This window comes from Bubalus bubalis, chromosome 8, assembly GCF_019923935.1.
Source record: "Bubalus bubalis isolate 160015118507 breed Murrah chromosome 8, NDDB_SH_1, whole genome shotgun sequence".
Classification (NCBI taxonomy): Eukaryota; Metazoa; Chordata; class Mammalia; order Artiodactyla; family Bovidae; genus Bubalus; species Bubalus bubalis.
The window spans coordinates 118,981,204-119,004,254 of record NC_059164.1 but is presented as its reverse complement, the minus strand read 5'-3'; the positions used below and the strand labels follow the sequence as shown (position 1 = coordinate 119,004,254).

The following is a 23,051-nucleotide window of genomic DNA, read 5'->3' as shown; positions in this document are numbered from 1 at the left end:
TCCTGTCCTCCAGCCTGGGCCGTGGGAGCGCACAGACCAGTGGCCTCAGGCTGAGGCAAGCCCAGCACCCCTTCACTGAGGACCCGGAGCCCCAGAGCTGACAGGACAAGCAGCCCAGCACTGCCCAGAAACATGCTGCTCCCTGGCTGGCACAGGCTTCTTGTGCCCTTAGGTCAGGGCGTCCTCTGGGGCCACCTGCATGGAGGACGCAAAGGGGTCTCACAGCTGCTCCAGGGACCCGCACCGGTGGGCCGCGTCACTGACCGGTGGAGAAGGTGGGGGTCCTGAACGTCCAGGAGCACCCGCTCAGCGTCACACGGAGATGGATCCTGGGGTCCTCTCTCAGGTCCCACACGACCACCGAGCCATGCACGGTCCCCGCAAACAGCAGGCAGGCTTTCACAGGGCTGAAGCAGCAGCACGTGACCTAGACAGCCACACAGAGAGCAGGGCTGGGGGTGGGGGGCGGTGAGGAGCCAGGGCGAGTGGAGGGGGGCGGGCTGGGTGGGGGCGGGGCTCAGTGGGGGGCGGGGACGGGGAGCACCAGCCCGTGGACTCTCCATCCGGACACAGCGGGGGTACCACAGCAAGCGGCTGGCGCCTCTAAGGGTGCCCTCCTCGGGATATGGGTGGGGGTGGTGGCCGCAGGGTGTCTGGCACAGCGGAGCCGCCCGTCATTCATAGTAAGCTATTTTCAAGCCCCCAGCACCAACAAGCAGTGGAATGGAAATCAAATGGTTCTGAAGTCAAGAACCACAAGACCAGAAACAGCTCTCCCCCGCACCCGTGCGATCACCACACCACAGCCCCACTCACCAGGGGCCAGGAAACACACGCGCTAAGGACTCGGAAAATCCCAGGCACTGGAAGAAACCTCTAAAGCACCCGTGACCCAACTGAGCAAGCTGGGAAGCTCGCTTCCACGACCCCAAGGATGCCAGGCTGGTGCTTCCACTAACCCACAGCGGGATGACGCCCACCCTCGGGGCCCTGGGGACTGTGGCCACATGACCCCTCGGTCGACCTGGTCCTTCCTATAAAGAGCTCCTGCCCCTGTCACCCTGCACATGGCGGCTGGGATGGAAAGCCGTGACCCTGGACTCCCCTCCCTGGGGCCCACCCTCTCAAGTCACACCCACAGCCCCCCAAGCTGTACCTTCGACTCACACACCAGGACCTTCTGGGGCCCCGAGGGCTGCCGGACATCCCACACACAGAGCACGTGTCTGTGGTCCAGCAGGGGCACCGAGGCCTTCCCCGGCAGCCCATGCACGGATACCACAGTGCGCCTCTGAGCCTGACACGCGTGCAGGCAGGACACTCTCCGGTCTGAGGACAAGACAAGAAAAATGCTGCAGAACCCACACACAGGACTACTCCAATATGTTTCAGCTTAATGACGAAGACATGGTCTTTCAAAGATACGCTTGCCCGAAATCGGGGTTTTGACGAGTGGCCAAGCTCAACTCGAAAACGTCCGGGTGGCCTCACTTGCAAGAAGCCACCCTCCCCCACAGGCGGCACAGCACGGCCCAGGACCCCACCATCCACCATCTACTCCCGCGGGCCGGGGGTGCAGAGGGGACCTGGGGGCGCAGGGGGTGGGGGCATCACATCCGCCCCATCAGCCGCCCCTTCTCCCCCTGCAGCGGGGCTCCAGCCGGCCTCCTCCCAACACCTGCCCTCGGACACACCGTCCAGTGCCCTTGTTCGTCCTGTGATGCGGGGTTTCTGTCCATCCACTGGGGCTCCAAGGCCCGGGACCTGCCCGTGTGCCTGAGTATCTGCAGGACCCACAGAAGGACAAGCAGGCGGCCGGTGCTGGACAGCCCGCTGACACTGAGAGGGCCCGCCACTCCCTCCAAGCTCAGGTCCAGGATGGGACCCGGGCTCAGGTCATGGGCACCTGCGTCCCAACTTCCCTCTTCACCTCAAAACTCACTTTACTAAAACAGACACAAGAAAAACCTCCACTCTGCACACAGGTGGAACTAAGGGGCGAGTCCCGGACAACACACCTGCATCGTCCTTCTCTGAGGAAGTGTTCTGGGGGGTGTGGCCTCCCCCCCCACCCCCTTTCCCCACCTCCCACCCCCCACACCACACCCCCACCAATCCCTGCCCCAGTCCAGGGCTCTTTGATCCCTCCTCAGCTGAGGAAAAGCACCTCTTAAACTCCTGCTTCCTGGGGTGCAGAGGGAGGTGGGTTTGTGGGCTTCTGTGTTTTCAATGCTACAATCTATTGCTTTTCTAATAGGATAACACAGCTTTAAAAAAAAAAAAACATGCTCAAATAACATGTGCTTGTTAACTTTATGCCATTGGTGCTAATGGTCAGTGCAGAGGGCTGGACGTGAATCTGAATCTCCGTAGAAACTTCTGGAACAAGTGGCAGCCACACACCAGGTCCCACTGGCCCAGAGGCGCCCTGGAAAGCCGACTGCAGGGCCAAGCACTGCCTGCCCTCCTGCACTCAGACCAGGACCCTGGCCCCACCCAAACCCTCAGCAGCCAGGAAGGCAGAGACTCACTGAAGAACTGAACACACGAAGTCTGTTCAGCTTATAATCACAGGCAGCTACACACCATATGTGAAGACACAGGCTTTACTGGGGTAGCATCTGTGCTGTGACCACAGATCAGCCCAAATCTCACCACACGACTCCCACCTGGACTGCCTGTGGCTCCCACTGCTCCTCTACCAAGAAACCAAAAGAAATTAAGAGACGCAGGACTGAAAACAAATGTTCCCTTAAATCACTGTATATCCCTCTCGTGAGGACCGTGACACACACGCTCGAGGCTACAGAAGCCAAACCTCTGCTCCGTTCAACAAACCCCTCCCAGGATGCGTCCGTGGGGATCCCGTCTCGGGGTCCACGCCCACCCTGAGGGCCGCTTACCCTGCAGGAAGGGCAGGCTGGTGCGCAGCCGTGCACAGCTCTCGCTGAAAGGCAGGGTGCAGCCCTGCGCCTGGGCCGCCCGGCCCGGCTCTGCAGCCGCCCGGTCCTCTTCAAGCAGAACTGCCATCACCTGCAGCAGACGCGGGCAGGCCTCCGTCAGCACTCTCAGATGGGCTCATTCTCAAAGAAAAGCAAAAACCGCAAAGCACCACCTAAATCCACCCATCCCTTAAGTTAACCAAGCCCCAGACTCATAGAAACGAACAGAAGGAAGCTATACTGTCCCTTCTGCACAGCAGTAGAGACTACCAAGTAAAGCCCCCCTCTGTCAACCCCAGAGCCACGAGGTAACACCGATGCTGTTTTTCACAGTAGACACATAGGAGGAGGGATGGGGCCCTCCACCTCCTCTAGAAGAAACGGGGGCACAAACACGTCACCCACAGCAACGCGGCCTGCCCGCTGGGCTGCAGTGAGGACCAGCCGAGTCCTGCCACTGCCCTTGTGGGTGGTGGGTCACACTCAGGACGACCACGGGGAGGGAAGGCAGTGGACACTGGGACCCTGAAGTACACAGGACCACATGCGCCCTCTGACCTTTGTATGGACTTCGAAAATTCCCATAACCAGTCTTCAAAGTCACGAGTTTACTAGTTTTAAAAACCCTAGACTTGTGCTCGCCTTGCCGATTTAGTTATGTCTGTTCTTCTGTCTATATTTATTCTAAAATGCAAGCAATCGGTATTATTGTTCAGAATCCAAACAGCATGTGCAGCACTGGGGTCCCTGCCCCCAACAGAGCGCACCTGGCAGGCCGCCCGCAGGAAGCCGGACAGACGGGGCGTGTCGACCTTCGGGACGATGGCAGTATCTCCAGGGCCACTCTGCTCACTCCCTGAAAAACAGGTCACATCGACCCCTGCTGAGGGGAAACTCACCGGGTGGGCTCCCAGTCAAGGCCGCACACCGGGAAGGGCGTGCCTGAGAACCAAGACCCCTAGAAGGAGAAGCCAGGTCACGTCTCTTTCTCCAGAGCTCAGCTCCTCCTCATTCCTCACAGGAAACTGTTCACAGAAAGTCTGTAAGCAGAGTCCTATGCAAAGCATCATTTTACCGTGGACGTGTTACGTTTAGGATCTTGGTTCATTCCCAAGGCAAACCATTCAACGTCACAGTAATCCAAGTCAATGCCCCATCCACCAATGCCACGTTGACCAGTTCTATGAGACCTACAACACCTTCTAGAAACAACACCAAAAAAAAGATGTCCTTTTCATCATAGGGGACTGGAATGCAAAAGTAGGAAGTCAAGAGATACTCAGAATAACAGGTAACTTTGGCCTTGGAGTACAGAATGAAGCAAGGCAAAAACTAGTTCTGCCAAGTTCTGCCAAGAGAACACACTGGTCATAACAAACAGCCTCTTCCAACAACAAAAGAGAAGATTCTACACATGGACATCACCAGATGATCAATACTGAAATCAGATTATACTCTTTGCAGCCAAAGATGGAGAAGCTCTATACAGTCAGCAAAAACAAGACCTGGAACTAACTGTGGCTCAGATAATGAACTCCTTATTACAAAATTCAGACTTACATTGAAGAAAGTACGGAAAACCACTAGGCCATTCAGGTATGACCTAAATCAAATCCCATACGATTATACAGTGGAGGTAACAAATAGATTCAAGGGACTGGATCCAGTAGATAGAGTGCCTGAAGAACTATGGACAGAGGTTTTTAACACTGTACAGGAGGCAGTGACCAAAACCACCCCAAAGAAAAAGAAATGCAAGAGGGAAAAATGGTTGTCTGAGGAGGCCTTACAAATAGTTGAGAAAAGAGAAGAAGCAAAAGGCAAAGGAGAAAAGGAAAGATATACCATTTGAATGCAGAGTTCCAGAGAACAGCAAAAATAGATAAGAAGGCCTTCTTGAGTGAATAATGCAAAGAAATAGAGGAAAACAATTCAGCACCACCAAACCAGCTCTTCAACAAACGCTAAAGGATCTTCTCTAGACAGGAAACACAGAAAAGATTTATAAACTTGAACCCAAAACAACAAAGTAAATGGCAATGGGATCATACTTATCAATAATTTCCTTAAATGTAAATGGGTTGAATGCCCCAACCAAAAGACAAAGACTGGCTGAATGGATACAAAAATAAGACCCCTATATATGTTGTCTACAAGAGACCCACCTCAAAACAAGCGACACATACAGACTGAAAGTGAAGGGCTGGAAAAAGATATTTCACACAAATGGAGACCAAAAGAAAGCAGGAATAGCAATACTCGTATCAGATAAAATAGACTTTGAAATAAAGGCTGTGAAAAGAGACAAAGAAGGACACTACATAATGATCAAAGGATCAATCCAAGAAGAAGATATCACAATCATAAATATATAAACACCCAACATAGGAGCACCGCAATATGTAAGGCAAATGCTAACAAGTATGAAAGGGGAAATTAACAGTAACACAGTAATAGTGGGAGACTTTAATACCCCACTCACACCTATGGAGAGATCAACTAAACAGAAAATTAGCAAGGAAGCACAAGCTCTAAATGATACAATGGGCCAGTTAGACCTAATTGATATCTGTAGGACATTTCACCCCAAAACAATGAATTTCACCTTTTTTTGAAGCACACGTTGAACATACTCCAGGATAGATCACATCCTGGGCCATAAATCTAGCCTTGGTAAATTCAAAAAAACTGAAATCATTTCAAGCATCTTTTCTGATCACAATGCAGTTAGATTAGATGTCAACTACAGGAAAAAAAATTATTAAAAATATAAACATATAGAGGCTGAACAACATGCTTCTGAATAAACAACAAATCCCAGAAGAAATAAAAAAAGAAATCAAAATATGCATAAAAATGAATGAAAACACAATAACCCAAAACCTATGGGATTCAGTAAAAGTAGTGCTAAGGGGAAGGTTCATAGCAATACAAGCCTACCTCAAGAAACAAGAGAAAAATCAAATAAATAACCTAACTTTACACCTAAAGCAACTAGAAAAAGAAGAAATGAAGAATCCCAGGGTTAGTAGAAGGAAAGAAATCTTAAAAATTAGGGCAGAAATAAATGAAAAAGAAACAGAGACCATAGCAAAAATCAACAAAACTAAAAGCTGGTTCTTTGAGAAGATAAATAAAAGAGACAAACCATTAGCCAGACTCATCAAGAAAAAAAGGGAGAAGAATCAAATCAACAAAATTAGAAATGAAAATGGAGAAATCACAACAGACAATACAGAAATACAAAGTCATAAGAGACTATTATCAGCAACTATATGCCAATAAAATGGACAACTTGGAAGAAATGGACAAATTCTTAGAAAAGTATAACCTTCCAAAACTGAACCAGGAAGAAATAGAAAATCTTAATGGAAATCAAAACTGTAATCAAAAATCTTCCAAAAAACAAAAGCCCAGGACCAGATGGCTTCACAGGTGAATTCTACCAAAAATTTAGAGAAGAGCTAACACCTATCCTACTCAAACTCATCCAGAAAATTGCAGAGGAAGGTAAACTTCCACACTCACTCCATGAGGCCACCACCACCCTAATACCAAAACCAGACAAAGATGCCACAAAAAAAGAAAACTACAGGCCAGTATCACTGATGAACATAGATGCAAAAACCCTTAACAAAATTCTAGCAAACAGAATCCTATGCTATGCTATGCTATGCTATGCTATGCTAAGTCACTTCAGTCGTGTCCGGCTCTGTGTGACCCCATAGACAGCAGCCACCAGGCTCCCCTGTCCCTGGGATTCTCCAGGCAAGAACACTGGAGTGGGTTGCCATTTCCTTCTCCAATGCATGAAAGTGAAAAGTGAAAGCGAAGTCACTCAGTTGTGTCCGACTCTTAGCGACCCCATGGACTGCAGCCTACCAGGCTCCTCCATCCATGGGATTTTCCAGGCAAGAGTGCTGGAGTGGGGTGCCATTGCCTTCTCCGAACAGAATCCTACAACATACTAAAAAGATCATACATCATGACCAAGTGGGCTTTATCCCAGGGATGCAAGGATTCTTCAATATTCACAAATCAATCAATGTGATACACCACATTAACAAATTGAAAGATAAAAACCATATGATTATCTGAATAGATGCAGAGAAAGCCTTTGACAAAATTCAACATCCATTTATGATAAAAACCCTCCAGAAAGCAGGCATAGAAGGAACATACCTCAACATAATAAAAGCCATATATGATAAACCCACAGCAAACATTATCCTCAATGGTGAAAAATTGAAAGCATTTCCCCTAAAATCAGGAACAAGACAAGGGTGCCCATTCTCACCACTATTATTCAACATAGTTTTGGAAGTTTTAGCCACAGCAATCAGTGAAGAAAAAGAAATAAAAGGAATCCGATTGGAAAAGAAGATGTAAAACTCTCACTATTTGCAGATGACATGATCCTCTACATAGAAAACCCTAAAGACACCACAAGAAAATTACTACAGCTAATCAATGAATATAGTAAAGTGGCAGGATATAAAATTAACATGCAGAAATTCCTTGCATTCCTATACACTAACAATGAGAAAACAGAAAGAGAAATTAAGGAAACAATTCCATTCACCATTGCAACAAAAAGAATAAAATACTTAGGAATAAATATACCTAAAGAAACGAAAGACCTATATATAGAAAACTATAAAACACTGATGAAAGAAATCAAAGATGACACATATAGATGGAGAAATATACCACATTCATGGATCAGAAGAATCAAAATAGCAAAAATGAGTATATGCCAAAGCAACCTATAGATTCAATGCAATCCCAATCAAGCTACCAACGGTATTTTTCAGAGAACTAGAACAAATAATGTCACAATTTCTATGGAAATACAAAAAACCTCGAACAGCCAAAGCAATCTTGAGAAAGAAGAATGAAACTGGAGGAATCAACCTGCTTGACCTCAGACAATACTACAAAGCTACAGTCATCAAGACAGTATGGTACTGGCACAAAGACAGAAATATAGATCAATGGAACAAAATAGAAAGCCCAGATATAAATCCACGCACCTATTTCAGAGAAGGCAATGGCACCCCATTCCAGGACTCTTGCCTGGAAAATTCCATGGACCAAGGAGCCTGGTAGACTGCAGTCCATGGGGCTGCTGAGGGTCGGACATGACTGAGTGACTTCACTTTCACTTTTCACTTTCATGCATTGGAAAAGGAAATGGCAACACACTCCAGTGTTCTTGCCTGGAGAATCCCAGGGACAGGGGAGCCTGGCAGGCTGCAGTCTATGGAATCGCAGAGTCGGACACGACTGAAGCAACTTAGCAGCAGCAGCAGCAGCATGGACACTTTATCTTTGACAAAGGAGGCAAGGATATACAATGGAGAAAAAACAATCTCTTTAACAAGTGGTGCTGGGAAAACTGGTCAACCACTTGTAAAAGAATGAAACTAGAACACTTTCTAACACCATACACAAAAATAAACTCAAAATGGATTAAAGATCTAAACGTAAGAACAGAAACTATAAAACCCCTAGAGGAAAACATAGGCAAAACACTCTCTGACATACATCACAGCAGGATCCTCTATGACCCACCTCCCAGAGTAACGGAAATAAAAACAAAAATAAACAAATGCGACCTAATTAAAATTAAAAGCTTTTGCACAATGAATAAAACTGTGCAAGGTGAAAAGACAGCCTTCAGAATGGGAGAAAATAATAGCAAATGAAGCAACTGACAAAGAATTAATCTCAAAAATATACAAGCAGCTCATGCAGCTCAACTGCAGAAAAATGAATGACCCAATCAAAAAATGGGCCAAAGAACTAAACAGACATTTCTCCAAAAAAGACATATAAATGGCTAACAAACACATGAAAAGATGCTCAACATCACTCATTATCAGAGAAATGCAAATCAAAACCACAATGAGGTAACCATCTCATACCAGTCAGAATGGCTACTATCAAAAAGTCTACAAACAATAAATGCTGGAGAGGGTGTGGAGAAAAGGGAACCCTCTTACACTGTTGGTGGGAATGCAAACTAGTACAGCCACTAATGGAGAACAGTGTGAAGATTTCTCAAAAAAACTGGAAATAGAACTGCCATATGACCCTGCAATCCCACTGCTGGGCATACACACCGAGGAAACCAGAACTGAAAGAGACACGTGTACTCCAATGTTCATCGCAGCACTGTTTCTAATAGCCAGGACATGGAAGCAACCTACATGTCCATCAGCAGATGAATGGATAAGAAAGCTGTGGTACATATACACAATGGAATATTACTCAGCTATTAAAAAAGAATGCATTTGAATCAGTTCTAATGAGGTGGATGAAACTGAAGCCTATTACACAGAGTGAAGTAAGTCAGAAAGAAAAACACCAATATAGTACATTAACTCATATATATGGAATTTAGAAAGATGGTGATGATGACCCTATATGTGAGACAGCAAAAGAGACAGAGATGTATAGAACAGTCTTTTGGACTCTATGGGAGAAGGCAAGGGTGGGATGATTTGAGAGAATACCATTGAAACACGTATATTACTATATGTGAAACAGATCGCCAGTCCAGGTTCAATGTATGAGACAGGGTGCTCAGGGCCGGTGCACTGGGATGATCCTGAGGGATGGGATGGGGAGGGTGGAGGGAGGGGCGTTCAAGATTGGGACACATGTACACCCAGGGCTGATTCATGTCAATGTATGGAAAAACCACTACAATATTGTAAAGTAATTAGCCTCCAATTTAAAAAAAATTTTTAATAAAAAAATGATAAAACTTTTAAAATACTAAAAAAAAAATCTTGGCAACATCTTAAATAAAAACAATAAATCTTATGGTGTAAGAATATATATAAAAAAAGATAGATTCCTCTCAGCCTTCCACCTGTTAACATATATAAACTTTCCTTATTATGTAGCCTGTTTTTAAATTACTAGCATATTTTCCCTATGCAATAATTTTGTCATTTTCTGCTTTTTTGACCAATAAACAGTTTTAAACCAAAATAAAAAAGAAATAGAGGAAAACAATAGAATGGGAAAGACCAGAGATCGCTTCAAGAAAATTGGAGATACTCAAGGGAACATTTCACACAAGGATGGGCATGATAAAAAAAACAGAAACAGTAAGGACCTAACAGAAGCAGAAGACAATAAGAACAGGTGGAAAGAATACACAGAAAAGCTATACCAAAAAACTATTAATGACCAGAATAACCATGATGGTGTGATCACTCACCTAGAGCCAGACATCTGGGAGTGTGAAGTCAAGTGGGCTTTGGGAAGCATCACTACGAACAAAGCTAGTGGAGGTAATAGAATTGCAGCTGAAATATTTAAAATCGTAAAAGATGCTGCTGCTACAGTGCTACATTCAATATGCCAGCAAATCTGGAAAACTCAGCAGTGGCCACAGGACTGGAAAAGGTCAGTTTTCATTCCAATCCCTAAGAAAGGCAATGCAAGGAATGTTCAAACTGCTAGCAAGATTATGGTCAGAATCTTTCAAGCTAGGCTTCAGCAGTACGTGAACCGAGAACTTCCAGATGTACAGGCTGGATTTAGAAAAGGCAGAGGAACCAGAGATCATATTACAGACATTCACTGGATCAGAGAGAAAGCAAGGAAATTCCAGAAAAACATGTTTCACTGACTACACTAAAGTCTTTGACTGTGTGGATCACAGCAAACTGTGGAAAATTCTTAAAGAGATGGGAATACCCGACCACTTTACCCGTCTCCTGAGAAACGTGTATACAGGACAAAAAGCAATAGTTAGAACTAGACATGGAACAACAGACTGGTTCCAAACTGGAAAAGGAGTACGTCAAGGCTGCGTATTGTTACACTGCTTATTTAACTTACACGCAGAGTACATCACGTGAAATGCCAGGCTGGATGAATCACAAACTGGAATCAAGATTGCTGGAAGAAATAACAATCTCAGATATGCAGATGATACCACTCTAATGGAAGAAAGTGAAGAGGAATAAAAGAGCCTCTTGATAAGTGTGAAAGAGGACAGTAAAAAAGCTGGCCTAAAATTCAATATTCAAAAAACTAAGATCATGACATCCAGGCAAATCACTTCATGGCAAACAGAAGGGGAAACTGACAGATTTTATTTTGGGGGGCTCCAAAATCACTGTGGATGGTGACTTCAGTCATGAAAATAAAAGACACTTGCTCCTTGGTAGGAAAGCTATGACAACCTAGACAGCGTATTAAAAAGCAAAGATATCACTTCACTGACAAAGATCTGTATAGTCAAACCCATGGTTTTTCCAGTAGTCATGTATGGATGTGTAAGTTGGACCATAAAGAAGGCTAGGCACCAAAGAATTGAGGCTTTTGAACTGTAGTGTTGGAGAAGACTCTTGAGAGTCCCTTGGACTGCAAGATCACACCAGTCAATCCTAAAGGAAATCAATCCTGAATATTCATTGGAAGGACTGATGCTGAAGCTGAAACTCCAATACTTTGGCCACCTGATGTGAAGAACTGACTCATTGGAAAAGACCCTGATGCTGACAAAGACTGAAGGTGGGAGAAGGGGACAACAGAGGATGAGATGGTTGGATGGCATCACCAACTCAATGGACATGGGTTTGAGCACACGCCAGGAGATAATGAAGGACAGGGAGGCCTGGCGTGCTGCAGTCCACAGGGTCATGAAGAGCTGGACGTGACTGAGCAACTAAACAACAGTGTTTAGGTGTGTTACTTCTTAGGATCAGGCTTCCCTGAGGAACGGGAGTGACAGGTCATTCCTCAGAGCAAACAATCATCCAGTAAAGTAACATTTAGCACATAAGCAACTGATAAGAACCAGCGGGAGCAGAACTCGGCATCGTCCAGGGCCTTCCACCTGTCTCGATGTGACACACCTGGAGAACGTACTTAGAGAAGAAAATTCTCTAAGAATGTGAACCACTGAAGAGCACGGAGTCTCTGAACAGCGCCTCTGCAGGTGTGTTTGGAGTCGGGCTCTTTCCTCTGTTCAGGAACAAGTGTCACGAGCCCCGATCAGGGCCCAGACCAGGCCTCCAGGCCCGGGTGGCATCTGCAAACTCACTGGTATTTCCACAGTCAGCTCACACGCAAGCACACACGAGAGTGAGGAAAGAACAAAAGAGGGGACGAACACAGCCACCAAGGCCGAGAGGCCGTTACCCCCGGACACGGCAGTGCCTTCCCCCGGGTGCTGGGTCCACACTTCCCGCGTCTCTACTTCCTCGGTCTGGATGTCCCGGTCCACGCTGTCTTCATTACACTGAATGTAGGCCTGAGAAGGAAGGCAGGCTGAGTTAGCCGTGGGTCTCCACCTCAGACCCATTTCTCATCAGTGAAAAGAAAACAACTAAATTTTTTAAGTTAAGGATGACACTGTTCTTGCTTCCGTCAAAATTAAGTATCGTGGCATAAATAACAATCATGCAAAGACTGCTTATGTCTTAAACGTTTGAAAAACATGGGCCTAAATTTCAGAAGTGTTCTCAAAAGTCACAGCAAACAGTTCAGCTACAGTTTGAAAATACTATGACCTAGAGACTTCCCTCACGGTCCAGACGTTGGGAATCTGCCTTCCAGTGCAAGGGACATGGGTTCCATCCCTGGTCAAGGAGCTACGATCCCACCTGCCTCAGGACCACCAAGCCTGCACACTGCATCTGCTGGGCCCAACTACTGAGCCCAGGCGCTCTGGAGCCCGTGCACCACAACTAGAGAGGAGCCCACACACCACAGCTAGGACCCGGTGCAGCCAAAAGTAAATAAATAAACAAAACCTTTAGAAGTTTAAAAACTCTTATGACCTAGTCTGCCAATACCCTAGTCTCTTACAACATAGCAGCTCTGCAAAACCCGACACACATTTGTTTCAAAAAGGTACGTGCTTCAGTTTTGATACTAACTAACAGCTTTGAAAAATTGATGCTTTTGAACTGTGGTGTTGGAGAAGACTCTTGAGAGTCCCTTGGACTGCAAGGAGATCCTAAAGGAAATCAGTCCTGAATATTCACTGCAAGGACTGATGCTGAAGCTGAATCTCCAATACTTTGGCCACCTGATGTGAAGAACTGACTCATTGGAAAAGACCCTGATGCTGTGAAAGATTGAAGGCAGGAGGAAAAGGGGCCGACAGAGGATGAGATGGTTGGATGGCATCACTGACTCGATGGACATGAGTTTGAGCAAACTTCAGGAGATGCTGAAAGACACGGAAGCCTGGGTGTGCTGCAATCCATGAGGTCACAAAGAGTTGGACACGACTGGGTGACTGAACAATAACAACAAAAAGCTTTGAGATGAGGAAAATAAGCAAAGAAGTTAAAGAGTCTACTCAAGGTCAGAGTGGGTCAGCTGCAAAGCCAGGGTTAATCTGTCAGCTTCTTAAATGTCTGGCTGTGACCCTCTTCCTGTTAAAAGATTACTGACAGACACACCCAAGAGCATGTTGAGGGATGGCTCCATGGGGACAGGAGAGAAATACTGGAGGGACTGCTGACTTCAGGACCTCACCACCCTGGAAGGCCAGCCAGCTTCACAGTCAGTGGCGGAAGTGAGACGGGGAAGGGCAGAGTGGTGTGGGGCGGACTGAGCAACGCTGGGGTCAGAGGGCGTGCAGGGACGGATCACCTAGTTCCCCTGGAGGACAGGCAGTGAACACAGAGAGACAGATAGGGGACGAGGTGTGGCCAGCGCAGGCCAGGAAACGGAGAAAGCCAGGCAGATGACCAAGGGGCCTGCAAGGGGGTGCAGGGGGAGGTGAGGGGGTCCAGGGATGGGTAGGGGGAAACTGGTCAGGTGAGGGGGTTCAGGGGCAGGTGGGGGGAGCCTGGTCAGGTGGGGGGGTCCAGGGGTATGTGATGGAGGAGCCTGATAAGGTGAAGGGGGCCGAGGGGCAGATGGGGGGAGCCTGGTCACATGAGGGGGTCCAGGGGCAGGTGATGAGGGAGCCTGGTCAGGTGGGGGGGGTCCAGGGGCAGGTGATGGGGGAGCCTGGTCAGGTGGGAGGGTCCAGGGGCAGGTTGGGGGAGCCTGGTCAGGTGGGGGGATCCAGGGGCAGGTGGGGGGGGCCTGGTCACATGAGGGGATCCAGGGGCAGGTGATGGGGGAGACTGGTCAGGTGGGGGGTCCAGGGGCAGGTGGGGGGGGGTCCATGGGCAGGTGATGGAGGAGCCTGATAAGGTGAGGGGGGATGCAGGGGCAGGTGGGGGGAGCCTGGTCACATGAGGGGGTCCAGGGGCAGGTGATGGGGAGACTGGTCAGATGAGGGGGTCCAGGGGCAGGTGGAGGGAGCCTGGGCAGGTGGGGGGTCCAGGGGCAGGTAGAGGGGGTCCAAGGGCATTTACCAGAGGGCCTAGCCAGGGCTGCTTTTTCCCGAGTAAGGGCGAGTGGAATGGAACAGGCAGGAGGGACCCTGAGGTGAGTCCAGAAGCTTGGGACCTCAGGGAGAGGTGGGCAGGGGGGCACTCCAGCCCCAATCTTGGAGCCTCTGCACCTAGGGTCACACACACAAGACGCTGCAGCCCCATGAGGATGGGAGCAGGTGACCCCAGGTGACACCCGGTGACTTTCAATAAAGCCTCCCTTCCCAGGCTGTCCTCAGAGCCTGCGAGTGAGCCACGGCCACGGCCAGGTGCCCCCAGAGCACAGGCTCCGGGTGTTGAGAGTGCCCTGGCCACCCCCACTCTGATATCGGGACCGCATGCGTCACACCTCAGGTTGCCACCGCACTGGACAGGCCCCTGGCGGGCGCGCGGCACTCACCTGCTTGGTGTTCTTCTTCCCGAAGTTCCGGATGTACATGTCGTACTCATTCACGGGCGGGAGGTCGAGGAGAGAGAAGGTGAAGGAGAAGTCCATGTCGATTAGCCGGAGCAGCTTTGCGCTGCGCATCCTGGAGGGAAAAGCACAGACGTGAACCGGGGGCGGGGGTGGTGTGGGCAGAACGGAGGCCGGGGCCTGCGGGTAGCAGGCCATCCACGCTCAGTCACCATGCTGGGACCCCCTGTGGACACCGAGGCTGCAGGGCCGAACCCCCACCTCCCACTGCTGTGGGTCCCCGCCCACCCCGCTCCGGAGGTGCATCCAGCGGGTGAGCCCCTGCCAACCTCACCCTGGCTCCCTCTGCTACAGAGGGCAGGTACTCTTGGGGGAGGTGGGGTGGGGGAAGGCTGCTTCCTGCCAGCACAGCTCCCTGGCTGACCAGATACTCTCCTAAGTCCACTGCGTCCAGCCCGACCTGGTGGACTCCGACATCTATCCCCAGACTGCACTGGGCTCGGTACCGCAGACGTGGGCTGAGAGTCTGTCCTTCACTTTCATGAGCTTCTGGGTTCACAGCTGTCAAGCCCGGACTCTGACCCCGCTGGCCCTGGCTCTTCACCCTCATCTCCACCCTTGCTGGGCTGACCTGGGCCTGCACAGGCGGCCTGTAGCCCACGGAGGACGCTGACACGGGGGCTCAGTGCCCGGGACACAGGACGGCTGGCCGACGTGGGGCTCCCTCGCTGAGACGAGGGGCGCCGGCTGCGAGAGCGCGGCCCACACGGCGGGAGGCACGGGGCGCAGGCGGACCTGGCCCACTGTCTGCTCTAGCTCCCGCCGCCCACCTCCAGCCTCCAGAGCGCCTGTGACGCTGCCTGGCCTTGAGCCCCCCCGGGGGCTCCCGGGGCCCCCAGAACTGACCCAGATGCCGGGCCGAGCTCGCCTACGGCACTGCACACCTACATCAGGAGCATGAGCCGGGACCTGGGACGCAGCACAAACACGACCACGGCCTGAGCACGGCAGTGACAACAAAATAAGCACTAATATTCACAGGTCCGTTGCAGTAAGTACAGAAACTCCTAATTCCTCCTGCAATTTTTCCAGTACACCTACTTTTGCTTAAGGGCCTGAGTCCGATTCTTTTGACGGTGTGAGGCTGTGGCAAAATCCACGAAAATTCCACACAGTGGGGTTTTGGAAAGGGAGCTGTTTGCATCTGCACATAAAAAAAAAAGCTACTTTTGTGAAACTGAAATATTTCTTTCAAGCAAAAGAAATCAAGAGTAAACCAATTAGATGCATATAAACCAATTACGTTCACTCAACTAATGACAAATGTCTTCTATGTGCACTTAGGAACCACTTCTGCTCATTTCACCTAAAACCCGCAACAAAGCAAAATTTCCTCCATCTGTGCCACACTACTTCCAGAAATACTTAAGAACACATATAAGCGCGCTCAGTCCTCACTCCCACCCCACTCTCCCCTGCCCGCTCCAAAACCCGTGTTCTCAGGTAAGGGAGTTGAGGTGTGAATACACAGAGCAGCTGGAAAACAGACAGAGGCTGGTGCATGCCGGACAAGCCACTCACTGCAGCAGAAGACGGAAGACGGGCGGACACGGGCGGGGGTTCGGCAGCTCACAGGGTGCAGGCTGGCCAGCCTGGTGGCGGGCGCGGCCGCCCGAAGCCCCCACAGGACAGACCACTCCACCCCCTCCCTCTGCGGGGTCCACCTCCGTGGCCTCGGCCGCAGGGCCCCCGTGCTCCGCGTTCAGACAGACCTGCGTATTTCTCTACTCACTTATTCTCACTCTGTCTTCTCGTTCCCCTTGGACTCAGGCAAAGAGCGCACCCTGTCCTGTCAGAGGCTGTGAGAAGGTGCTGACCAAGCACCTCCTGTTTCTCCTGCCTCAGAGCACCGTCACTGGGGGCTGTCAGGAGCGTTCACGGAGAGCGCTCTCCTGCCCTGACAAGTAACCTTCGCACACCCAGGTGCCAAGAGCTTTGGAGCAAAACACATTCCCAGTTTCATAGAGAAAGTCACCAAGGCTGCCCCACCACGGCCGGCCTTCCTGACGATGCAGTCACTTTGTCTGAAGAAATGTAGCCGGGGCCTTGGACACCGACTGAGCTCATGGCACGGGGCTGGCCCGCCCCGCCACAGCGCCCTCCCCAAGGAGGGCCTCAACCCGCGCTCCCATCACGTACCCGGGCCCGGCCCCCCAGCGCGCTCCGGGCAGCCGTGCTTCTCCAGCAGCTTCGAGGACAGCTCGCCGACCCGCTGGTTCTCCGCAAGGATGGCCTTCTGGATTTCCTGGATCTCCCTCCTCCTGGCCGGAGGCAGCTCCTCCGCCGCCTCTCCCTCTTTGGGCTCGTCCGCCCCGCAGTCGTCGGCCCCATCAAAGACCTCGAAGTCGTCCTCATAGTCCTGCGCGCAGAGCAGACACGCTGGCGGGCGGAGCACGCACAAAGCAGACACGCTCGCGGGCGGAGCACACAGCCAGCAGGATGCACAGACAGGGCCCCGTGTGCTCGGGCGCGCTGCAGCGCACAGCTTTCTGTGCAAACTGCTGTGCTGTCCCTCCGCGTCCGCACACACACACCTACAGAGCTGTGCACTCGGAGAGCGCTGAGGGAACAACAAAGTGCAAGCGCACCTGTGCCGAGAACGGGAGCGTGAGCACACGGAGACCTGTGCACCCACGTGTACTTCATGTAGACACACACGCACATGCATGCACATAACACACACACACGTTTGACTGCAGTGCACTATCAACAGGCTACATTGAAAATTTTAATTACACCATACTGGTCAGCAATGATAGACATATGGCAAACTTTTTATAGGTACCAGATCTAAATCAAGTAGATAAGGAGTACTGAGAGCAGTAAGAGGAGACGAAAAAACAATTGTTTCTGGTTTTAGAACAAACTATCCTTAAGATGAGAAAATTTTAAATACCTACTTCAAAATCATCTTCAAAAATGGCTGTATACTCATCCGTTCCAGCATTTTCTAAATCAAGGTCTTCCTTTTCAATTTCCTACGGGCAGAAATCAAACGTATAATTAAAATATTCAATCTCAGGTTGATTCTTGCAAATAGGCTGGAAAATACATGTTTTCTGAGATTCCCTTCAGGTTGTTAATTTAGAAATTCAAATATTTATAAAATTAACATAACTTAATCGCAACTCTTAAAGAAATACCCTAACTTATAAGCATGACCAGAAAGAGAAAACAGTTAACAATCATATTCTTTTTGAGAAAACTCTAAATTCTGATGGCCAAAGAAAAAAGTGGGTCTCTGATTACTGAACAAATAAACCAGAAACCCAGCATCACAGGCTCACCACATCCTAACAGTTTATTGCTCGGCAAACACGCCATGAGCCCCCCAGCCGCCCGGGGTGCCTGCCAGGGACAGGAGGGAGGAAGGGGACAGGAGCGTGTCCCTGGCCTGCCGGGCCCGAGCTCAGGGCCCCCCGCTCTGCCCCGGTTTGGAAAGAACACCCCAGCACCACCAGCGGCTCCTGCAGGAGCTGGCTGCTCCTCCACCGCTGGCTCGGCATTTATTTCTGCAAACTTTCTGCTCCCTGGACCGTTCCTCACTGACAACACCCGAACTGTGTCTTTGTGAGGCCTCTGTTTACTTTCTTGCATTCTCCCCAAAGCTACTGAGTTTCGAGGCAGAGAAATGGCAAGAAGGCTGGGGACGTGTACAGTCCAAGTTCCTGGGAGCGTACACGGGGGGTGCAAGGCAAACGCGCGGCAGCCCCTGCGGCCCAGCGTCCTCAGGGCCCCAGGCAGACAGACAGCGCAGACGGACGCGTCCTCTCCTCACCATGGCCTCTTCGCTGCCCTGCCTCTGCTCCAGCTTCCACATCGAGGGGCCCTCCTCGCGGCCATGCTGGGGGACAGAGCACAGCGGGTCAGCCGGAGGGCGGAGGCAAGGCCCACCCTCCTCCCGCGGGGACCAGGGGCCAGCGTGGAGTGGCACTGGCCGAGCAACGCCTCACAGGGAACTCGACCTCTCCGGGCCTCAGGGTCCTCCTCCGAGAAACGGGGAGACTGTGAACCTTCCCCCAGGTGCCGGTGAGGCGGGGCACCTGGCTGTCCCACTGGGGCCATGGCCCCAGGGAGGCACGGCTCTCAGACACCACCGCCAACAGCCATCCGATGCAAAGGCGTGGGGATAGCATGGCGCCCCCAAGAGGAGGGGAACACCTTTCCGCCTAGAAACTTAATCTGGCATAGTGTGGGCTCTCCGTGTAGTGCTGAGCAACCACACCAAGGTAACTCAGGGCTGATGCTACAAAACACGTGGCCAGTCATAAGCCAAACAGGCTGCCAGCTATCTTCAAGATCACTTCTGGGCTCTCACAGGGGAAAAACACCTCTCATATTTTGCTCCCTTAGTGAAAAAAGAATGTAAAATGTCTCATTTTGTATATTGGCTACATGTTGAAAGACTATTTCAGAAATGTTGGATTATATTTTATTAAAATTAATTTTATGTTTCTTTTTTAAGGTGACCACCAAAAAAATTAAAATTACAAATGTGGCTCACATTATAATTCTAGTGAACAGTGCTAACCCTTACCCAAAAAATTGAGAGACAGAAAGAAAATATTAAAAACTGTATATTTTCATTCAATAATTCCAGTTCAAGAAACTTACTCATGAGAAGTAGGAGGGAGATCTGAATCATTACAGCTAGAGGGGTTTCCACAGAGTCAGGGCAAACAGCACATGCTGCAGGTGTGAGCAAGACAGAAAAAAGGCATCGACCACCCTTCCCCCAACACAGACGTCAGAACAGCAGAGTGAAAGATTACACAGAAAAAAGACTACATGGGAAGAATCACCTATAAGGCTCACTTTTTACTAAGGCGTGGCTATACCTGGACAGGGAGGAATCCAACCACTGCCCAGACTGAACAAAACATGCTCACATCAACCAGCAAGCCGCACCACCTGACTTATCAGAAAACACTGTGCTCCTGGGTGTGTGCGTGGAATACAGACCCAGAAAAACACAGCATTGGATGCTAAAGACACGGCTCTCATAGTCCACTGTTTCAGATAACTATCAGAGAAAGAAAAAGATAATTCTTCCCGGGAAACAAAAGAAAGTAGGTTAAACCATTAGGCCATTTAGCTATGACCTAAATCAAATCCTTTATAATTATACAAATTATAAAGGTGACAAATAGATTCAAGGGACTAAATCAGAGCTGGTAAACAGAAAGACTGAAGACCTATGGACAGAGGTTCATAACATGGTGCAGGAGGTGTGACCAAAACCATCCCAAAGAAAAAGAAATGCAAGAAGGCAAAGTGGTTGCCTGAGGAGGCCTTACAAATAGCTGAGAAAAGAAGAGAAGCAAAAGGCAAAGGAGAAAGGGAAAGATATACCCAACTGAATGCACAGCTCCAGAGAACAGCTAGGAGAGATAAGAAAGCCTTCTTAGGTGACCAATGCAAAGAAATAGAGGAAAACAAAAGAATGGGAAAGACTAGAGATCTCTTTAAGAAAATTGGAGATACCAAGGGAACATTTCATGCAAAGATGGGCACAAGAAAGGACAGAAACGGTGTGGATCTAACAGAAGCAAAAGATATTAAGAAGAGGTGGCAAGAATACACAGATCTATACAGAAAAGCTCTTCATGACCCAGATAACCACGATGGTGTGATCACTCACCTAGAGCCAGACATCCTGGAATGCAAAGTCAAGTGGGCTTGAGGAAGCATTACTATGAACAAGCTAGTGGAGGTGATGGAATGCCAGCTGAGCTCTTTCAAATCCTGAAAGATGACGCTGTTACAGTGCTGCACTCAATACGCCAGCAAATCTGGAAAACTCAGCAGGGGCCACAGGACTGGAAAAGGCCAGTTTTCATCCCAATCCCAAACAAAGGCAATGCCAAAGAATGCTCAAACTACTGTACAATTGCACTCATCTCACATGCCAGCAAGATTATGCTCAAAATCCTTCAAGCTAAGCTTCAGCAGTATGTGAACCAAGAACTTCCAGATGTACAAGCTGGATTTAGAAAGGCAGAGGAACCAGAGATAAAACTGCCAACATATACTAGATCATAGAAAAAGTAAGGGAATTCCAGAAAAAGTCTACTTTTGCTTCATTGACTACACTAAAGCCTTTGTGTGGATCACAACAAACTGTGGAAAATTCTTAATGAGATGGCAATACCAGATCACATTACTTGCCTCCTGAGAAACTTGTACGCAGGACAAAAGGCAACAGTTAGAACTGGACATGGAACTGGTTCCAAACTGAGCAAGGAGTACGTCAAGGCTGTGTACTGTCACCCAACTTATTTAACTTACATGCAGAGTACATCAGGGCTGAAATGCAGGGCTGCATGAAGCACAAGCTGGAATCAAGATTGCCAGGAGAAATATCAACAACCTCAGATATGTAGATGATACCACTTTAATGGCAGAAAGTGAAGAGGAACTAAAGCACCTGTTGATAAGTATGAAACATTTAAACATTCAAAAAATGAAGATAATGGCGTCCAGTTCCATCACTTCGTGGAAAGTGGAAGGGGAAAAAGTGGAAACAGTGTGGGATTTCATTTTCTTGGGCTCTGAGATCACTGTAGACAGTGACTGCAGCCACGAAATTAAAAGACGCCTGCTCCTGGGAAGAACAGCCGTGACAAACCTAGACAGTGTATTACAAAGCAGAGATATCACTTTGCTGACAAAGGTCCATCTAGTCAAGGCTATGGTTTTTCCAGTGGTCATGTATGGATATGAGAATTGGACTGTAAAGAAAGCTGAGCACCAAAGAATTGATGCTTTTGAACTGTGGTGTTGGAGAAGACTCTTGAGAGTCCCTTGGATAGCAAACCAGTCCATCCCAAAGGAAATCAACCCTGATTACTCATTGTAAGGACTGGTGCTGAAACTGAAGCTCCAATACTTTGGCCACCTGATGCAAAGAGCCAACTCACTGGAAAAGACCATGATGCTGGGAAAAATTGAAGGGAGGAGGAGAGGGGGACAACAGAGCATGAGATGGCTGGATGGCATCACTGACTCAACTGACTTGAGTTTAAGCAAGCTCTGGGAGTTGGTGATGGGACAGGGAGGCCAGGGGTGCTGCAGTGCACGGGGTCTCAAAGAGTCAGACACAACTTAGCTACTGAACAACAACAACAGGAGCCAAAATCTGCTTGCCACATTACCAATAACAGAACAAAAACCTAGGAAATGGTAGGATAATAATTTTAACACCACAGTATACAATTCTAAAGATACTAAATAATCATTATGAAGATTCTTCTGGTGATAATTATAAAGATGGCATAAAAATGAAGACTAGGATTGTGGTGTCTGAATGATACCATATCACTGACCTGTGCTTCTCACGTGTACACATGCACGCATAACCCAGAACGTAAAACTATTACACCTTATGACTTGCGTGTGCTTCTCACGTACACATACACACACGTGTGCACACACTTAATCCAGCATATGAAGTAACTGTGAAAGGAGTGGAGCCATGAAGGCATCAGTGTTAATAACAAACGTGTGATAGACTCTGCCAGTCACCCAAGCCTGTGCTGCTTTGTGGAAAGATTTTCAACACTAACGCAACTTTTTTACTAAGTTGGTCACTCAGTCGGTAAAGACTCTGCCTGCAATGCAGGAGATCTGAGTTCGATCCCTGGGTTGGGAAGATCTCCTGGAGAAGGAAATGCCTACCCACTCCAGGATTCTTGCCTGGAGAATTCTATGAACGGGGGAGCCTCGTGGGCTGCAGTCCATGGGGTTGCAAAGAGTAGGACACAGCTGAGTGACAGTGTGTATACATACACCCTCAGACTTTCTATTTCTTCTCGAGGCAACGTCACTAACGTCGTTATTCCAGGAATTTCCCTTTTATCTAAATCGTCTAATCTGTTAGCAGGAAATGCTGTCATTCTATTTGTGAAAATGGGAGCTGAAGTCCCAGTCTCTATTGACTTTTCTGTTTCTCCCTCTAATTCTGCCCGCCTCTACTTCTTGTATTCTGGGGATCTCTTCTGAGCAGCATGTTCATTTACACTTGTCATGTCTTCCTTGCAAGCGACCTCTCTTATTCCTGTGATGTGCTCTCAGGCCTCTGGTCCAGCCACCCAAGCTCCACTACAACTGTTGTTTGGTGGCCACCTTGTCCATCTTTTCACTTTAATCCATTTGAGTCTTTTAATCTAAAATGTATCTTTTAACCTAAAATGTATCTCGTGGAATCACCACTCAAGTAAACCCATGAAAAAAGGCCTGCCAGGCTCTGCTCTCTGAGTCTCAGGACCG

The 23,051-nt window shown here is 48.8% G+C and overlaps 1 protein-coding gene across 2 annotated transcripts in view; it reads right to left on the bottom strand.

Annotated features, from left to right (window-relative positions):
- Positions 1 to 18,627, bottom strand: part of DYNC2I1 (dynein 2 intermediate chain 1) — a gene marked incomplete at its 5' end in the record, with an annotated part of 29,803 nt that extends 11,176 nt beyond the window's left edge. For both annotated transcript variants that reach the window (XM_045166510.1, XM_045166511.1), the window contains 10 exon segments: positions 265 to 427; positions 1,157 to 1,329; positions 2,904 to 3,033; positions 3,710 to 3,798; positions 12,111 to 12,222; positions 14,709 to 14,838; positions 15,825 to 15,927; positions 16,923 to 17,142; positions 17,684 to 17,761; positions 18,562 to 18,627. In XM_045166510.1, the coding sequence (XP_045022445.1) occupies positions 265 to 427; positions 1,157 to 1,329; positions 2,904 to 3,033; positions 3,710 to 3,798; positions 12,111 to 12,222; positions 14,709 to 14,838; positions 15,825 to 15,927; positions 16,923 to 17,142; positions 17,684 to 17,761; positions 18,562 to 18,627 (1,264 nt within the window).
- Positions 18,628 to 23,051: the final 4,424 nt, after the last annotated feature.